This window comes from Hyposmocoma kahamanoa, unplaced genomic scaffold (assembly GCF_003589595.1).
Source record: "Hyposmocoma kahamanoa isolate Upper Pololo Valley unplaced genomic scaffold, ASM358959v1 99879, whole genome shotgun sequence".
Taxonomy (NCBI): domain Eukaryota; kingdom Metazoa; phylum Arthropoda; class Insecta; order Lepidoptera; family Cosmopterigidae; genus Hyposmocoma; species Hyposmocoma kahamanoa.
The window spans coordinates 5,652,574-5,672,848 of NW_020656077.1; the positions used below are offsets into that span (position 1 = coordinate 5,652,574).

At 36.9% G+C, this 20,275-nt stretch overlaps 1 protein-coding gene across 1 annotated transcript in view; it reads left to right on the forward strand.

Annotated features, from left to right (window-relative positions):
- Positions 1-1,609: 1,609 nt before the first annotated feature.
- The window catches only part of LOC113239424 (katanin p60 ATPase-containing subunit A-like 1), a 41,655-nt gene continuing 22,989 nt past the window's right edge, over positions 1,610-20,275 (forward strand). The window contains exons 1-2 of the mRNA XM_026476428.1: positions 1,610-2,115; positions 19,012-19,111. Coding sequence (XP_026332213.1) covers positions 1,867-2,115; positions 19,012-19,111 — 349 coding nt within the window. The 5' untranslated portion in view covers positions 1,610-1,866. The remainder of the gene's footprint in view (positions 2,116-19,011; positions 19,112-20,275) is intronic.

The following is a 20,275-nucleotide window of genomic DNA, read 5'->3' on the forward strand; positions in this document are numbered from 1 at the left end:
TTTACCTGATGCGATATATTTGTGATCCTTTGTTAATACGCTATGAATATCGAACGGACGCACGTTTGTATAATGCATTCAATTTCATGGTACGGCCGCTTGTACGGACAACGGCATTTCAGACTACACATTTTTGTTCGAAAATCGCCTCCAGTGCAACGGAACAAGATACGTCAATCTGTAGCTTGATGTGCTGGCGTGTGTACATTCTTTTGGCCTAATTTAAGTGATGTATACGTTAGGCAACATTGTTCTAGATTCTGATCGATTTTGAAAACAAAGTAATTATGACGTATTAGGACGAAAATTATTATGACCTTAGCATTATTATAAAAATATTCTATAACTCTTTTGTTATAACGTTTAGTAACGTTTCGTTTTTTTTTTCTGTTTTATAGTATATATTATCAGTAGTATCTGTAATTTCGATAATTTTTTCAGCACGTTGCCTCGAATGTCCGAATATAGTGAGCAAATAATTATATACATCGAAGGATATGTAGTACCAGTAATACAAAAAATATAAAATGCGAAGAATGTAACAGTGCGCTGTCTTTACAAACCTGGAGATAGTTGTACGTATGAGTTCGTTGCTTTCAAGGACGAAGGAGGTCTAGTTTATCCCACCAAAGATGCTATCCAAATATGCAGAGTAGCAGAGTTAGAAATCCGAGAAACCATGATCAAATCACAAAAACTTTACACGAGGACGACTTTAAGTAAACCTCTTCTGATTAGTAAGATTTTACGATATTTTATCAGCAGTAACATTTTCAGTTGTCTTGCCATTCAGCAATTTGATCAATCACCGACGGAAAACCATCTAGTAAATGTAATTAAGGCCGTTGCAAGTTCACATATTGATATGCGTTTTCATTATTTAAGTCAATCGATAAGATCTTCTATTGCAAAAAGACGGTTATATATAATACGCTTATTTTATTTCAAGGATATTTTAATATTTGAAGTTGATTAAAAATTAAAGATTAAATTTTTAAGTAATCAAATTTTTTTTAAACAACTTGTATTAAAGGACATAACTATCTTGTTTTGGTATTTTTCTACTATATTAATATTTCACGACTACCTGTAGTCAACGAATATTTGAATCGATCAATTGAATCGAATACGTGTATTCCGTTCAATCAATCGATTTAGCGCGAAAGGAGGTTCCTCATCACTAAACAGTTCTTGTGACGTCATGGTGGATACATAAAATGTGGCACGCTCGGTTTTCATACAAATTGCTGTACTTGCGGCGTCTATGTCTGTGTCTGTGGTAAATCTTTTTATTTCATGATTATGAAAAAAGTGCAGAATGTCAAAAAAGGCAATTATTCGATTAGTGGAAAATTAGAAATCGATAAAAATGATTATATTTATTTTTTGTAAACAAAAACATGCTTGCAACGCCGTTGCCAACATGCAGATCAAAATTTGTAAGCTCATGATTGGTTTGAAGTCTGTATTGTGTTGGCATCGTGTTAGCATCGTGTCAATGTGTTGCGTTTGTGTGAATGCGGCATCCCATGCATAGACAACTACGCGGGCAGCCGAGTATCGAAAATCGAGTAGAGCGAGACTGTTTGCCTCCTTCATTTTATCTATGAGTGAGACTTTATTTCATATTTCATTCATTTCATCTGTGTGTCGATTTTTGGTTTGGTGGAAGGATTGTCGAAATTGATAAGTTTGTTTTGCCTCAAAAATATGGTCTTATTTTCATAAATCTTAAATTGGACAAGAGATAAGAAAATTGTAATTCAAAAGTGAAATTTAAAAGATTGCAGTTTGTAAGAGTAATCTTAATAATTCCGGAGAAACAAGTCGTAAAAATGAAAAGTGCCTCTTTAAGAGCATTGTTTCATGCAATTTTACTGGTCTCCGATTAGAACCGTAAAACTTTTGTCGAGGCATAGTTACATGTACGCAGCGGGAATGACAATAATGGCAGTTTCTGTTGGGGAAATTTGCGAGAACACCAAGCTTGCTCGAGAGATGGCCCTAATGGGAAACTACGATTCCGCGTTAGTGTACTACGAAGGCACTGTCCAGATGATCCATAGGCTCCTCATCACCATCGCAGATCCCACTCGAAAGTCCAAGTGGCAATTGGTAAGTGATTAAAATCCTTTTGGCGGTTTTTTGGTATTTCGCCTCAAGTAGAAGCTGCTTGCCTTGAATGTAGTGACATTACCTTTTATGATAAGAGGTGGTAATTAGTTTCGCCTTTGGGAGTTGGAAGGCCACCCACTGAGCATTGAAACAGTTCTCCATGCTGCATAATTTCCCTACATGGTTTAATGTGATAAGGACAGGTGTCTATGTCATATATTTTGTTTGTCCAAATGAGTAATTTAAAAAAAACTGTTACACATGTGTTCTGTACGCTGCCTTCTTTGCTTCTTGCTTATTTTATTTTTTTTTAATCTTCATCATAATGTTGATACTGATTGAGTGTTATATTCTTAGTTTGAAACATTTTGTTTTTGTGTTATAAAAATAATAATGTTATTAAATTAGCGATTTATGTGAATGACAAGGGCCTTGAATTGCAGATAATTTGGCTTATGATCATTCTACTGTGTATTTGACACCCGTCACATTGATTAGAAGGTATTTCTAAATCTAGCAACAAATGTCATCAATTAATACATTATAATATTATGTTTACCTTTCTAAACTTGTAAATATGTTCAAAAAAGGTATATTTTAAGATAAAATAATACTTGTAATTACTATTGAATGGATGGACCTTCATAAAACCTGCTAGTCTGAAACCTCTTCCTAACTATTGTTTTTCTCGTTGTCTGTAACACGTTGCAAGTGCAAACATATCATCCCACCTGTTTCAAAAGGTAAACCACCTGTGAAATAAACAGACATTACAGACTTCCACAAGTTATGCTTAGACATTCATGAGTACCCCATAGCTGTTCCAGATTGTCTATGAATACTACTCTAGTACTTTAGAGAGGAGCTTCCATAATAGGGAGTCACCCCGTCATATACTTTTTGTGCATTGAAGGGCCCTTTTTCTTTTCTAGTTGCATAGAACCATTACAGCTATACTATAACTTTTACATTACATTTGGTGATCATCATGATTGATAACTTTCCACGTAATAAGGAGTACAAGGCTTTGCTGAAAGCATGATTAAATTTGCCCATGGTCTATCCCTGCTGTGATGGGAAAAGGGTGTGAAATATGTGATTTACAATATTGCATCATTGTCATGTGTAGTAAATGTAAATAAAGCTCTTTATTGGCATAGGTGTTACCTTACCAATTCTTTGTTTTTTTAGAATTAGGAAAAACGTAAACAAAGAAGCAGTAATCGTAAACCTTTTTCTTTAGTCGACAAATAAGTAAACAGTAAAGGAATACATCCCGAAAATTTATGACTACTGAAATTTACAAACGACATGATAGTATGTTTATAATTTATGATAAGATCAGTTAGTGTTTGGAACCTCTGTTCCTTTAAGTTTTTTATTATGCAGGTCTTTGAAATAGATTAAGTATGTAATGTTACACATTTTTCATTTAGTATCAAATTAATACTACAAGTAGGGAAAATCATAATAATTACATAAAGGTAGTATCTTAGTGTATAAGACAACTTACAGTATTTATGAAATTGCCTACAAAATGGCTCAATTAAATTGCACCTGATAAAAGACCTGCTCAAAAACAAAGCAGTATAGCTACAGACACGTGGTACTTGTCAACTTGTGTTTCAGGATGACGGGCTCAGTGGCAGTGCCCCTCAGATCTTTGCGATTTAAAGCTTGTGAGTGGCACTGCAACTGCTATGGACAGGAGTGTCACTTACCACCCGCACACAACTTGTTCATCCTGTCATATAGTACGATACTGGACTCAGTCCAGTGTAATACAATATTTTTTATTATCTTAAAAAGTAAAAGCCTTTCTACAGTGTTCGTTGATGGAGGATTAAGCAAGAAACTAGTGTGCTCAGGGCTTGGAGCCAGATGTTTAGAGAGGTGGTATATAAAAGGCTATGATATATGATGTTATATGAAACCCCAATAGTTTAAGGCTGTTGAATATTCGCCTAGCTCAAACCTTTACTAGTTCATCTACCACCTGTGATATGTAAGTGGCCTGGAATCAGACTGTTCGTGATTTCAACCTATGCCTAATGGTAATGTTTTAATGACATTTAATCATATTTAGTAGCAGTAGAGCTCCTTGTAAGAAATTGTCCAGGGAATAACTGGCACTACTATTTCTGCCGCCAAGCGGTAATGTGTTTTTTTAAAGTAACTTATTCTTAAGGCTTTTTCAATAGAGAATGAACCTTATTCTTATGACTTAAATATTTAAAAGCAGTTTGTTTGACTTCACATTGGATGTTTATGTAGGCCATGGTCTACTACAGTCGTACCTGTGCAAATAGATTTTTCCAGTAGTAGTTGGCATGTGTGGCACAAAACTTTTTGCATAAATTTTGGATGTAAACACATGGGCAAAATTTTAAAATGTCATGCATGCGAAGATGACTTGTAAAATAGGAATCCAAGGTTGTTAGTAAGATGAAAGTTCAATAGATGACTCAAACTTCTGTGATGTCAATTCACAAAGACGTGTATTATTTGGATCATGTTCATGTCAATAACCCCTGTTTACTAACAGTGTCTCCTTCCACAATCGCTATTTGCAAGTCTTTGAAAATATGCAAACATCCTTTATGTGGTTCATATTTCAAATTGAGTCACATAGTTGAAGGAAGATGTGTAGATGATTTAATACTAATGTCCACTTGCACTAAACTTAAGTATGTCTTGGTAATTGATAAGACATACAATGTATTAAGATTCTTCTTCTGTCTTCTGCATTGTAAGCATTGGTTTAAGGCGTACTAAAATTTAGTACAAGTGGACATAAATATTACGAACATTTATTTAAAGTATACGCGGCATATTTAGTGGAACAAAAAAGTAAAATTATAAAATAGCGATGTTTATATTTATATAAATAAGAAGTAGATATAAAGTAGCAATCAAATTGACATCTTTTAACATCGATTTAGTACAGTAAAAAAAATCGAAATTAAACAAAATGCATTTTTTTAAACATTGAAACTGCAACATTGTAAAGTTGTCTGAAAATGTAAAGTAAAACGTTGAGCATTTTCCATACGCCATTTACAGACTTACAGGGAAGTTCAATTATGAATACTTAATTAGGTCGAAACAATACGATGTTTTCCTTCTTTGATTTAGTTGTGACAAACTCACGCGTGTTACACGTGTGTGATTTTACCAATTTTATTCCTTTGCAAGGTACATTTTAATAGGTAACTAAGTTGTGGATGAACTCCGGAGTTTTTCCTTGTGTAAGTATTGAAAATATTTTTTTGAATTTGTATTAATATTATAAAGCCAAGTTATAATTTCGTGTTGTTCTAGCTAATGTATAAGATCTCTTCTTATATGAAGGCGAAGGCGCTTTAAGCATATATTTTAGTTAATTCCATTAAGTGAGTTAGTGTTCGGTCAATATTCCTTGCATTGAAATGCAGCTTAAGAAATAAATTGTTGAATCATTTCAAGATGTGACACTACAAATTCAACGATGCGTATATGGACAGAGCAGTCGCAATGACACACGGCTTTGTGACGCGACAGGTGTGTCTGATGCTGTAAAGAATTGCCACGGGGCTAGTGCAGCGCGTTGTCAAAGTAATTTCTGTACATTGTGGTGCCACGCTACAATGCCGTGGGACATTGTCGCTGACAAAGTCGACTTTATTTGACACTTATTGCGATCGTCAACTCTTCTGCTAAGCGAAGCGTGCAGACGAACTATAGCAATTTTGAAGTGTGTTGTTTGTTTATATTTGGAATTAAAGCGTAATTTTTATTTTGAAATATGCAGAAGGTGATTTTTCACTTTGCTCACCGTGCACGACTGTACAAACAGACTTGAGTGATGACAATATTGTAATTATAACGTACAATCTTTATATAATGCAAATAATCCATTATTCGCATTGGACGTTAACGCGAAGTTGTTAGTAGGCAAACCTAGTTCTTCAAAATTCCGCATCATGATAAGTGTTGTTAACCAACTTGGAAGTTTATACATAGCTCAAAACTTTGCCTTCGGATTTCCAATTAGTCACAAAGTCACAAATGATACGCTAATTAATATTAATTTACCAAGGTCAATGATTTCCGCCCACAGTTCTTGAGATGCCTTTTTTGCCAACGGCACATTATCATTATGTACTGTCAATTTGTGGCCCGAAATCTCGCCATTACAAATAATTGTTTTTTCTGGGTACATGAAGTTTTGTACGCCTTTAATAATTTTTTCGACCGCGTACAGGGCGTCATTATCATCCGGTGGCGTGCTTCTTGAAATTAGCTGATATAAATCCATAAAGATAAACACATAAACACTCTATTCACTAACTAGTTGGTTCCCGCGACTTCGGCCGCTTAGAATAAGTATTTCGAGTAGCCTGCAGCCTGTTGTACTACTTAGGGTGCTAACAGATTGTCTGCATGTTTGCAGTTAATGCGTGAAGACGTAATGTCAGCATTACTGTGTTCCGGTCTTGAAGGGTAAGGGCGCTGGTGAAATTACAGGCACATGAGACTCGTCAACTTACGTCACAGGGTGACGGGCGCAGTGGCAGTGCCCCGCAGATCTTTGCGATTTATAGCCCTGAGTGGCACTACAAGAGTTATGGACAGACGTGTAGCTTACCTTTAGGCGCACGCCTTGTTCGTCACATAACTTGATATTATAAAAAAAGAAAATCCACTTCATACAGTGGAAACGTTGACTGCAGTTGATAACGACATCACGCATTAACTTAAAATCGCTACCAACTTCATGCAGTTAATGCATGAAGTCGTAATCAACTGCAGTCGAGGTCTCGGCTGTTGAAGTACATTACAACTTCACGCATTAACTGAAAACAAGCAGCCAATCTGTTAGCAACCTTACTCGAAAAATTATTGTTTCACCACCACCGTGGTATCTCCTCGATGTTCTCTCATCCCTTATTTCACGTCTTTTAAGATTTATTTTTGTCAAAAATAGTAGCCCATGCCCTTCTACGTCCCATCTATCTCTATACAAAAATTCATCGAATTTGGTTTAGCGGTTTAGGCGTATATATACGTAACAGGCGAAGTTACTCGCATTTGTAATATTAGTTTGGATATGACACAAATACAGATTAAACACAAAAGGACAAATTTGTCATAACATGGTCATAACAGCATAGCATATGTCTAAGTCTCCTAAGGCGCTGGTTTTTTGTCAGAACCAACGAGAGGAACTAAATGTAAAAGTTAAATGTGAGCAAAAATGTATGAAATTATTCATTGAAATAATGTAATAAAGGGCAAATAATCTTTATGACGTAAAAATTGTGATTGTGACTATGTTTAGTCTAATAAATAAATCAAAGTCAAAATAAAATTTTTAGGAAGACCACGAAAAGGGGATATGAAAAGTAATAATATAGAAATTTATTATTTATTCGGTTTATTACACTTTTATAGATTTCTGTATATTGTTTAGCAAATTAGAAAATATATAGCTGAGGATAAAAGGATTTAGCTTCGTATGGTCACAAATCGAAATTTTAATGACGCCACAATTCCAGCTGTGAGCTAATTATAAACCCTCGTGACTTTGTTCGTGATTGTTCTGGCGAGAAAAGGGACAAGATATAATAACTTTCCTATTTATCTGTACCGACATTCGTGCAGCTGACGCCTTCTAAAATGGAATTGGTTTTCTCTTAACCCACGTCCTCCCACAACCGAATACAGTTCTTGCGTGTCATACATTTCGATTTATTCTCGTTCTGCATTTTACTTACGCAAATTCAAGTCACCCTGAAATTCCTCTATCCATTTTTTTAATTGAGTGAGTGTTGTTCCAAGTGATGGGACGAACAAGTCGTGCCCCTGGTGATAAGTGACACGCCTGTCAACCGCAAAGATCTGAAGGAAACTGCCACTGCGCCCGTCGCCTTGAGAAATAGGTTGACAAGTCCCATATATCTGTAATTTCACCAACACCCTTACCATTCAAAACCGGAATGAGTCCACTCATTACTGCTTGGTGACAGAAATAGGTACCTGGACGAACTCTTTTACAATGAGCTCTACTGCTACTAACTTCCAATCCATAGTAGGTGCTCACCAATCTGTATCATAACTACATGATTGAATCATACGGTTACAATAACGTAATCATTTCCCTTATCATAACGTCAACATGATTATAATAAAAGTTGCGGAATAGGCTGTACGCACTATACTAAAACCATATGCGTCGCACTGATGGGCTCCAGTGCTAAGATATTGTTATACTACATGTCCAGAAGATATTAGAAGATGTATTTTTATGGAATGAAAGTCTTTTGTTTTTCGGTCGCGAAAATGAGAGCTAGTGAGAAGAATCATAACGAAAATACCATAATAGATACACATTGAAACACATCGTCAGAAGGTCAGCAGACTACTATTAATGTGCCTGAAATAACAATAACATTTTTTTAGCAATTGTACTAACGCGATATTTATATGTATGTATGGTGTTATAATTTTTTTTTCTATTATACATCTTCATCTCTTTAGTCTTTTATTATTTCCTCACATTGTTTGAGAAAAATTATATGTACGTCTCTCGTCCTTGCCGTCCGGCCTCGCGCGCACTCGTCCTTGTAACTCATACTCGTCCAGCAATACCTTACTTCCCGGCCTCTGCAATAATGTGTTATAAAATATTCAATAAAATACCGTATGATTTGAATGCATTGCCGCCAATTTAAACGCATAGAAAATTACAGAAATGGCTTTTTGAAATATTGTTTTTACAATATTTAATAAATATATAACACTGTAGTACATTGATTTTGATTGATTGAAATTACTTCACTAGTTTGTTATGATTATTAATTCAAAGATTGAACACAATGAAATTTTGCTTCGATCTGACAGAACTGGTGGTTTGGCACAGGCGCAGGTTCGAGCCCTTCGAGCCCTCTCTCTCCATCTTTCTATTTCTAATTATAAATAACTGTAGTACATACACACATCAAAAGGGCCTAGATTCTTTTCCTAGATCAAGCACGTTTTCGTCACAAAAATCAGGTTATTTAATTTTTTTTTTAACACCTGTGGAAATTTTTTAGGTCAATTTCATTTTAAAATTGGAAATCCAAAAAATTCCGCCAACGTAAAAAAAATTATTTGAAAACCTGATTTTCAGTAATTGGCAAAAGCGTGCTTGATCCCTCGACTCTTTTGATGTGTGTATTATCTTTGTGTAATATAAGTTTGAATTTTTGCATGCCGGCGACGATCGATAACATATGCTGCTTTTATTAGTAACTTGTTTATAAACTTTTATTAAACCATATCTTTATGCAAATAAAATAATTACATTTCGTTTCAAGTAATAGCAAACTAGAATCCGCTTAAAAATAACACGAAGAAAAAGACTTAACTAGGTCGAACACGAAACGCTGGCGTCGTGGTTTTTGACTGGAAACTATTACAATCTACCTGCGTAACTGTGTAGTATTGCCTATTATAGATTTTAGATTTTATAAAAGTAATGAATAGTAGATTCCTTGAGCTTTTTCAAGGCCTTTCAATCACTAATCCATATTCTCAGGCCAGTTCAGCGACAACGCTTAGCATCGTCAGTAACATTAAAAAATCATTGAACTGGTACATACACTTGGTAATATAGAGTAAGCGAATTACGTACTTTTGTCTAGCAGCTTAAATTTGTGAAACGTTATAACGTACATCATACACCTTAGAAATATTGATAAAGGCTCGGCTACACGGTCGAACTTCATCGTGACTAAACGAAGGCGAGTAAGTGCAAGCGCTTGCTCAACGTACCGTTTTCTCATACACAGAGTACACGCAAAAACGCGTAAGTACTTGCGCAAGTTTTAGTTTCGAGTATGTAGGCTGGCCTTGATGTTTAAATTTTTTAATAAGAAGAAAGGTTCTATCACTAAAATAATTTTCATTAGCTCATCAAAGTCTCCTTAAATTAGGACAAACATGACTGCATGAGCTTATTCGTAAATTACTTCCGGTTTACAAGTAGAAAGTATAAAATATCCAAATTTTTTGCACATTGAGATAAAAAAATTAAATTTAAGAATAGAATAGAATAGAAAATCATTTATTCGACACAGGCAAAAATAAATAAAAGAAAAAGGAAAAACATGAAAATAAAAGAGAAAAACAGTAAAAATTACGCTTGACGTAGATAAAGATAGATTTGTTTGTGAAGTAGGTACAATAAATTCATTTCAATTAGATCTTAAATAATACATTACAGTGCTACTACAACCAGTTTCGCCAAAACATACAAATATGATCAGTGGTGGTCGCATAATGATCAAAGTATTTTATTTAAACAGTCAAAAAATAAAAAATACAGTAGAAGTAAACATGTACATATCAAATTAACGATGTTAAAAATAACGCCAAAATAAACACGTGAATGTGAAACTTACATAATCTACATTTGTACACCTCTATAAAAAAAACTTATGTCAAAATTAAATGAAATACAAACAATAACTTATATACTACGTGTTAAAATTAGTTACGTACAGATTACTAGACACTATTTCAAATTAGTCTCGTATTCATATAAACATTTACATTATAAAAGCATTTATCACTTAAATATTGCTAAAATATTTTTTCTTAAAAAGATCTACATGCAATTCTCGGATGGATTTCGGGACTATAATCTTGACAGCATACAGAGCACACTTTTTGACAACTAAATAAAACTACCCATAAGAGTACAAATATTGTATGCTACTCTGCATGCCCTGTCGAATAGGTCACCTCCTTAGCACATGCGGGGCATAGTATTATACCCCGCGCTGATTTTCATTTGTCAACCTTGGTCGATGTCACACGGATGCGGGTATATCAATATACAATAAAATTAAATTAATAATAAAGGGTGAACAAGTAAGGTGAAGGTAAAATTTAAATGAAACTACACTTACGTAAGGTTTCCGTCTGCAGCGATAACCGAAAATGTACACCGTAATAATATTCTTAATTAAAACAAATTTGTGAAAAAAATCTAATGGCCACGAACGATGCGCGGAAGGTTGGAACAACCAATGATGACGTCGTGTAATGTACTTTTTTCATCGCCTCTTTGTACCTACACTTGAAACACGCTTTTAATGTTGCGTATTAATATGTTATTACGGGCAAACTAACAATATCATACATTAGTTACTAAGACCTTAGATGCATTTACATTTTCTATAAAATAATGGCCCAATTTACCCGTATTGCTGTTTAACCGACTTCTTAAAAGCATTAGATTCTAAATTCGACTGTATTTTTTATGTGTATGGTACGCGATTACTCTGCCTCGAGAATCATCGAAATATTCTTTTTTTGTTGGAAAAGGAGTAACTCAGAAGTAGTGCGTGTACCATTCTAAATTTAAACATAATATTCCACCTCTAGGGGTGGCAAATTAGGGGATGAATCCGGTTTATTGAATTCTGCCAATTTTCCGTTAACCGATTTCAATGAAACTTGGCACATAGATGTAATTCTTAATTCCATAAACGTTTAAGATTTTTTTAAAATTGTAATTATCTTCGAATCTTTGGATGCAACAGCGTTACTATAAATTGTATTGCATATCAAGTAATTTAATAAATCTGAATTATAAGTAATACCGAACGGTGCTTGTATGAAAAACTTAAATTAAAATTTTAAAAACCCGCGGTACCTAATGGAACATGTTCCTTACTACAAAATGTCGCTTACGACATTTCAAAATGCGATACATCGACGAAATTATTACCCATGTATCAACGTCATTTTCCATTACGACATTTCGAATTGCCACCATCGATATGTATAGAAAATCACACGGTACTTGTACTAATAAACTATGAGTTACTCTGATTTCTATTTGTAATAATATGTTAATGGAAATGACGAAGTCTCAGCATAGTGCTATTTTTCAGTCACCACCTACGTTCTTTATCGCGAACTCCTTGCTTTATGCTTTTTGCTTTAGTATTATGTTTCTATTCTTACTATCCTATTTTTGTTTTATTGCATTGTTTTTCTTATGTTTCGATTGTCTCTGTATCTTGAATTATATTTTGTGTTTAATCCATATTTGTACTCATTTCTTTTGTTTCTTCTCTCCAATTTCATACAATCCACATCGTTCACTTCGATAATTTTGAACCAAAGGTCTGAAAAAGGTATAAAATAATTTTTGATTAAATTTAACCAACTTCTGCTGTCCCGATTTTTGTCGCCCCAAATGTCGTACAATGAAATTATTTATTCATATATGAAACTGAGTCGAGAAGCAATAAAAAATCGTTGATCATTTTTATGGCCAACTCACACTTTACCAAATACTTGATTATGCCATTATATTTTTATTCAATTATAAGATAGTATTATTACTTTATTTATAGCAGTTTTGTTATCTGTAAACTTATTGTTACCTCTTAAAGTAGGTAAACTAAAGCCTCTCTGTGAATGTGATATTAAATGTATGGGAACGTAATAATTATGGATGTTTCTAGATTTTTTTTAAATGTTATTGATGTCGATTTACTCATAACATATCAGTTTAAAGCTTTTCGATATCTCTTATATTTATGGAATAATCGCCTGGGCACATTTAACAATTACACCCTGTATATTTAGATGAACATGCCGATTAACAACTCCAAAATACAGAGATCTGAAAATATTGAAAACGAGAATGTTGTTATTCAATTATTTTTAATTCACAACAATGCCATAGTCGTCCAAGTAGACTGCTGGATTTTTATACACCTCTTCTCTCAAACCAACAGAATTACAATGTATACGATTACAATTGTTTATATATCAATCAAGAAAATTTGTTCATATTAACAATTAATTCGTGTGTCATTCAGCAACAACTGGAGTAAACAATTAATAAGTACGCAATATGAAATTGCGTGGCCTTACCATAATTATACAAGGTTTTGTTTTTGTCGAAGTGAAACCTACAAAGTGTTTTTACAGTCGATTGCGCGTTCTGTAACGATCTTTAATCCATGACCTTCGCTGGTCCAGCTATATCATATTAATACCATATTTGGATGGCTAACTTAAATATCACCCATCAGGAATTCTCGGAGTTTCCAGTAGCCAGAATGAGGAACAATGAAACAAATCATTCTTTAGATAGCAATATTTCATAACATGCCGTACACTAGTTTATTGTCTGTGGTCGCCAACAAACCGTACAGGAATAACTTGAATAACACGGCAAGAAGAACCCTAGCCACCTTAGGTGTGTGCCTATCACCCTTTTTTTTTTTTTACGGGGGGGGAAATCTTTATGGATACCCCTGAGCCCAGGGAGACTCAAGGGTTATGTGGGGACTCTCCCTCCAGACTGGAGGGCCTACCCCACTAAAACCCCCCCGGATTTCCCTCCTCGCCGGTTGAGTCGGCGCCGTGGGATCAGTGAACATTCACCACGACGCCGCCCGGCCGCCCTAGCTTACGCCAGGGCTCCCGCGCCAACGGAGGGGCGAGTCGGTTGTCCTCCGACCCGCGCCCCAGACGAGTGAGGCCGTGCAATGCAGGCTCCGGAGTCCCTGTCCAGAGCCCGCTGGTCTCACTAGGGGATCAGGCGAGCAGCGAACTGCCTTCGCCTTCTCCCCGTACGTCTGCGCCGGAGCGGGTGCGCGTCCGCCGCGTCCTCGCGCACCCGCTCCGCGGCCTCCTTTTGCGACATAACCTCTGCGCAAAAGGAGGCCACCGCCTCCCAGGACTCCTCGCTATCGAGCATGGCGGCAATCACGCTCGGCAGCGAGAGGTCCTGCCCTACAGTCCCCGTCAGAGTGCGGCGCTGCTCATCCCACCGGCTGCACACCTCTAGGGTGTGCTGCGCGGTGTCATCCGCAGCGCCGCACTCGTGGCACGACGGGGACGGTTCCCTCCTCGCCACCTTGTGCAGGTAGTGACCGAAGCAGCCGTGCCCGGTCAGCACCTGCACAAGGTGGTACGACAGTGGCCCGTGGGACCGGTTTACCCACTCTACGAGGACAGGGCGGATCGCCTCTATGGTACGAGCGCCATAGGGGGGGATCCGCCAAGCCCTCTTTCCACCGGTCCCGCATGCGCTGCGCCGCGAGGCGGCGCTCCCGCTCCACCTCTTGGGGAGCGGGTCGCTCGCCTCGGTCCCTCATTCCCCGCCGGTAGGTGCGGACCTCCGCCAGGACCTCGGCTTCGAGGTCCCACGGCGGAGTACCGGCGAGGACGCATGCGTGTGCCTATCACCCTAAGTACCCTATAAGGCCCTAGTCTTATCCACATAAGTGTGGCTAATAAGTTAACAGACGGACGGGGTTAAGGAAATAAGTGTGTGTTTACTGGGGTGGTTTTCCTCGCTGACAGTCTAGCAGACTCACAAGACCGACCGTCTATTGACGGCTAAGGATGTCTTGGCCACAGTGAAAGGAAGCTGGCAGGAGATAAATTAGACTCGACTACTGTTGAAAGACTGATTTTTAATAATAAATTATTACCTATTTATACTATTTTACATTTACACACACTTATACTAAAATTGTCTCTTAAATCTAAGTGTAAATCACTAACGTGGAATGTTGAATGGTCGTTTGAACGTATCGATTGTTCGATTGATGCATTTCAGTGCATTAAAAAGAATGTGTATAAAAACAATTATATATATTCACAGTATAAACCAGTTATGAAGAATTATTTAAGTTATTTATGAAAAAACTAATCGTTATGAAAAAACTAATCGTTCCATGTCCAAATGATTGGCGGACTCATTAAAAAGTTACACTTTTACTAGCAACGCGGCGGCGAGCGTGCACTGTTTTCATGCACCATACATTTACATATCACGCGATAGATGTTTTCATTATCTAACCATTGGAGTGTATCGAACTTCGTAATTTCTTAATTGCATGTAAAACTACGCTTTACAATTTAATGGTAGAGTGTCCGTTAAAATTGTAGCTGTGTAGTCTACGTGATCTTGCATGATATACCGGCCCATAGCTACTATAGATGAACTCTTCGCATGCCGTCTTTTGTGAACCATCTCCCGTCTGCAATCATGTTTTTCTTTACCGTTACGGTCAGAACATTTTATCACCTCAATGCGAAGTCGGCTTCGTGATACAATACGATATGGCGTAGTGACGTGAAAATCCAGATGTCAGGAAGAAAAGAAAATCTAAGAAATTGCTATATGAATTCCGGTTTATACCGGGACTGCGATATGGCATCGTATCACAACAACTTGTGTGAATGAAAGCAAGTGAAAATTTTTAAAAAAGCTCACTTCAGCGCGAAAAGACATAGGTACCGGTGCCTTAACTCGACAGTAGGCAGAAAAGTGAAATGAGGTCTCTCACAGTCATTAACACACAATCCTCGGGTAAAAACGTATCTTCCCACATAGATTTGTTGGGCAACAATCTGCCCCCGCACACACGGCGGCATGACGGTTTTCACCCAAATTAAGTGGACTGATCAAATTTTATAAGGAGCTAAATATAAATATCTAAACACATATAGTCAAATGAAGGTCGACAACATAGCCTAAATTTTTGGGACATATTCGTGTGTATATCTGGGTCAAGTGTTCGGAATATGAATTAGGGGCAATCGAAATATATTCGCCGCAACTAAACTAATTTTTTCAACTTCCAAGTAAACAGAAAAACGACATTGGTTCATTCATATGCAGACAACAACACACGATTAATAATCATCTGATAGACTAACAAATCAGTAAGGCAACTGCCTTATGAAAGCGTTTAAACGCGTCATTGAACGACCGACATACAGCTCTTTATGCGCAGGTCGTTGAACTAGCGTTTAGTGAGATTACGCACGACTGTATGGAACTGTAACTACAATAGGACGAATGCTTGGCGACCATCCAGCACTGAATAGGTCAGGTGAGAGGAGTTGAAACTTCAGTGAAACTTATTGTTCTATTTAACACGTAATAAAATATTAGTATGATTTTATGAAAAAAATGTGATAAAATTGTCGTACTATAACAATGGGCGTAAACAAACGTCGAGGTAGACCCAAAAAAGTGAAGCGGCGAAAAGATGCGGGAATGTTAAACAACTTTGTTTCATACATTGTATATATATTTTGATTTATGTTGTATACATAAATCGAGTTATCAGGTTTTCGCGATTGTTACACATAGGAAATGGAACTATTTTTTCAGATTTAAATCGCGTGCATTTGTTTTTTGTGGCGCTGGCTGACAGTCAGCCGTGACAATTGGACCAGTAAAGGGCCCGAAACGTTGGCTTGTTTGAAAAAAAAAACAATTATACACGATTTAGATCCGAAAAAATAGTTTCATTTTCTGTTGTATAACCACGATTTAGTGTAATCTGCAACTCACTACCTGTTTCGTCGGTTAAATCAATTGATATTGCAATATCCCGAAACCGTTAAGTTTTACGATGGCTTCGCAGCATTATCTTTCATTGAGGTCGGCAATCAATAGTCAGGCCAAAAATAAGGCGTAATTCGTTAGACCTTGAAAAAGTTCTATTTTGGTATAAACCCCGGCATTACCAACTTAAAAGCCATTCTGAGGTTTAAAAGGTGACGTTGTATACCGTTCCGAAACTAATTTTGAACATCGTAACTTTAAACGTAGACAATGGGTTTTGCAAAGTATACTATATCGTATGTTCTATGAACTTCATACTTTCAAGATTAAGTATCAGTTTTATTTCATGTCTTGCTTTAGTTGAGAATTTTCCTATTGACTCGTTTTTTCATAATATCATTTATAGCATACAAATAGAGAGTGCTAAAGGAACGGGTTATTTTGCAAATGAAAATGTAAACGCTTGTATGAAACAATATAATTAAACAACATTCATCAACAAATTATACTGCCCACTGCGGATTTTTTTAATGACAAGTGACGGGACGAACAAGTCGTGCGCCTGGTGGTATGTGACCGTTCTGTCCTTAGCAGTTGCATCCTCAGACATTAGTTAACAAATCCTATGTGCCTGTAATTTCATCAGCATTCTACCCTAACAATGCTCACAATACTACTTGACGGCAAAAATAGGTAAGGCACTTCCCTTCCAAGTCTTTCACAAGGAGTTCCACTGCTACTAAACTCTTTCTATCTACCTAGGATCTCCTCTAAGGATAGAGTTTATCGTAATGATAACGCACGTACACTCGTAGTCTCGCACTAGGGAAACCCTGAATCGCGGGTGCATGGACACACACATAGACAACCACAAGTTACACCCAAACTCACGAGAGAAATAAATGTAGGCCATACAAATATTTCTCTCGGCCAGGGAGCTCTGCGTGGCAGTACAGCATGGTAACCGTTCGGCTACAGTGGCGTTGATCGTAGTCCCTAGACTGCGGCCCAGTGTGGATTGGGAACTTCACACGTTTTCCAGGGGCTGTGAACCATGTTCGAAATCCAGGTTTCAACACGATGTGATAAAGTTCGGGGTTTGAACCGTTTCGGCTTCTCAACTCAGAAGCTATCGTTCTTTCACTGCGCTTCCACCGAGTTATAAAAATGCTTGGGACTTGATGGTGGAATTATTCTATGATTAGTAATTCTGTAACAAGAAAAAAGTCTATGCTTAAATGTTTGCTTTTACAGTGACGTATTATGTAAATTTGAATGGTGTAATCAAATAGCAACTTATCTCGAGATACAGACGCAAACTTTGATGAGGTCATTTACGATTTGTTGTAGTTTTTGTGATAGATGAGGAAATGACACATAATACATAAATTAAAATTTAAAAAACCTTGGTATACGGGCTCTACTCCCGTTCTCCGTCTGACAACCGTCCGAAACAATTACTGTCAAATAAGTAATACTCGACCAAATCATAAGACGCATGACGCGAATGAAGTTTCATACCTAACATGTCTTTGATTTGATCGAGTAATACTTATTTGACAGTAATTGTTTCGGACCATCGAGTAAATATTATCAGAAATAGAGACGAAATAAGGACCATCCTTCCCTGGCAACTCCTCAGGCAAATGGGCCTTATATCACTTTTAAATGTCAACTCTCGTTAGCACTGAAATCACAAATTAGAAAGCTGAAATAGTACAGCGCCAACAACTGACCTGTGCGTACGTCTCCGTATATTCCAAAAATATTCTGTATTTATTGTAATAAAGATAATATCTCTAACGATTGGGGGCTGTTCAATTCGGTGGTGTGGGAAAAACAGCAAAACAACTATTTACAAAACAAACCGAATCACATTTCATCGGTAATTAAATATTAAATACGTAATTTTTCAATTTTCGTCCATTATAGCAAAGGTTAAGTTAAATTGGTCTATTTGAAGTGAAACTTTTGTTGAAGGGCTGGTCAATGGGAACGCAGTTGTCATCGTAATCATTTGGCAGAATAGTTTTCAAACAAATTAAATGATATTTCGTTTCTATTTCTGGCTATATATAAGATGTCAATAAAGTCATCATCTTGTAAGCTAGCAACTCGAGATCTATTTGATGAGCCCAAACACGATAGTTCTACTGTAAGTACTTGAGGAGTTGTAGTTTGCAGACTGTCATGGTTGCAGCAACAGATCACGGTCACCACATTATTGTAATGTCATCGGATTTCCATAGTATATCACATTTCAGGTGAATCAGACAAGTGGAATATAAATAAAAAATATTTTATGACAAATCTCTACACTAAATGGGAAAAAAGTTGTTTGACCTTTAAACAATATAGCAGATGAGAACCATTCCGATTAAACTGACCTTAAAAAAGTGCTTTGAAAATAGTTCATCCCTTTGAAAGCCACGATGTTACTGATATAGAAAAAGGCATCTTTTTCCATCGAGGCTAAAAATCCAGGAACTTTTTTTTTATTTACCTGGTTATATACCGACAAGTCTTTGTTTCAGGTACAACAGCAAATGGCGCGCGAGTACGAGCAGCTGAAGGCGACCGTGTCAACACTGCAACGATTCCAACGCGAGGGAGAAAGGGTCGTCACTGGTGCCAGTAAGTTTATTTCTAATCGACTTTAACGTTCTCAAGTTGTTACCCAGTGGAAATACAGAGGCCATGAACGTTTTCTCGCTCGCCAAACCTCTCGCCTCCTGCACTCGCATTTATATGTCTCATACATACCAGCTTATTATTATAGGTCGTTTTAAACTTGACTTTTACCTCTCGTTACGATTCCAGCCACAATCCTTCTGTAAATGTTAACCAGCAATTTACTAACATCCATGTTTTCTATATGACCAAACCATCAAAGCATTCCCTTTTTATCCTGGTATCAGACCGTTCTCCAACTACTAGGCTCTTCCGCATTCGGTCTTAGAGTATTATTTTATAGTACAATTAAACAAGTATGTTAACTTCATACAAACGTAGTAGCGTGACTTGCATGTTCATTCATGCACGCACACATTCGCATAATCTCACGATGCATTCGCGTTGCATAGCGTTGATCGTTCAACGTGCTTTTCATTATTATGCGAATGTGCGCGTCCGTACAAGGCGCGCTGGGCGGGCATGCCCACATACAAGGCACGCTGCTACGTTCGTATGTAGTTACCACAGGTGTCTTTTTATACTATGATAGTTATGGTGGCTTCATTCCAGGGCCTATGCAGCCCTTCATTATTACGACTATTAATTGATCTACGTTTTAAGAGTATCTGCCACACAAAATACTTTAAAAAAAAGGACGATTGGAACTGTGAACAGCAGTACCATTCGTTCTTTTTTTAATGTAAACAATTTTGATATTGTTCAATTTATGGTCAAGTTGGACAAAGATACGTACGCTTCACACCCTTTTCTCATCGGGTTAGGAACTGACCACAGCATTCCATTTGCTACGATCTCGCTGTGCGTTTTTCGTTTCGCAAAAAAATACATTGACTCAGTTCCATGTATTGTTTCATTACACCAGACGACAATAATCTAGACAGCAAAAGGTGGTAAAATGCAATATAAACATTGCAAACGGGGAATAGACGTGATAAAATCGATTTAATCAATATCTGCATATCTACTACTATCCCTACGCTTCCTCCTGAGAATCTCCTCCTTTTTTTGAAGTCGGTTAAAAAGTAGCTTAAGAAATGACGTTTTCAAGTGTAAAAATTTTACCTATGGAATAAATGATTATTTGAGTTTGACTTTGATATAGAG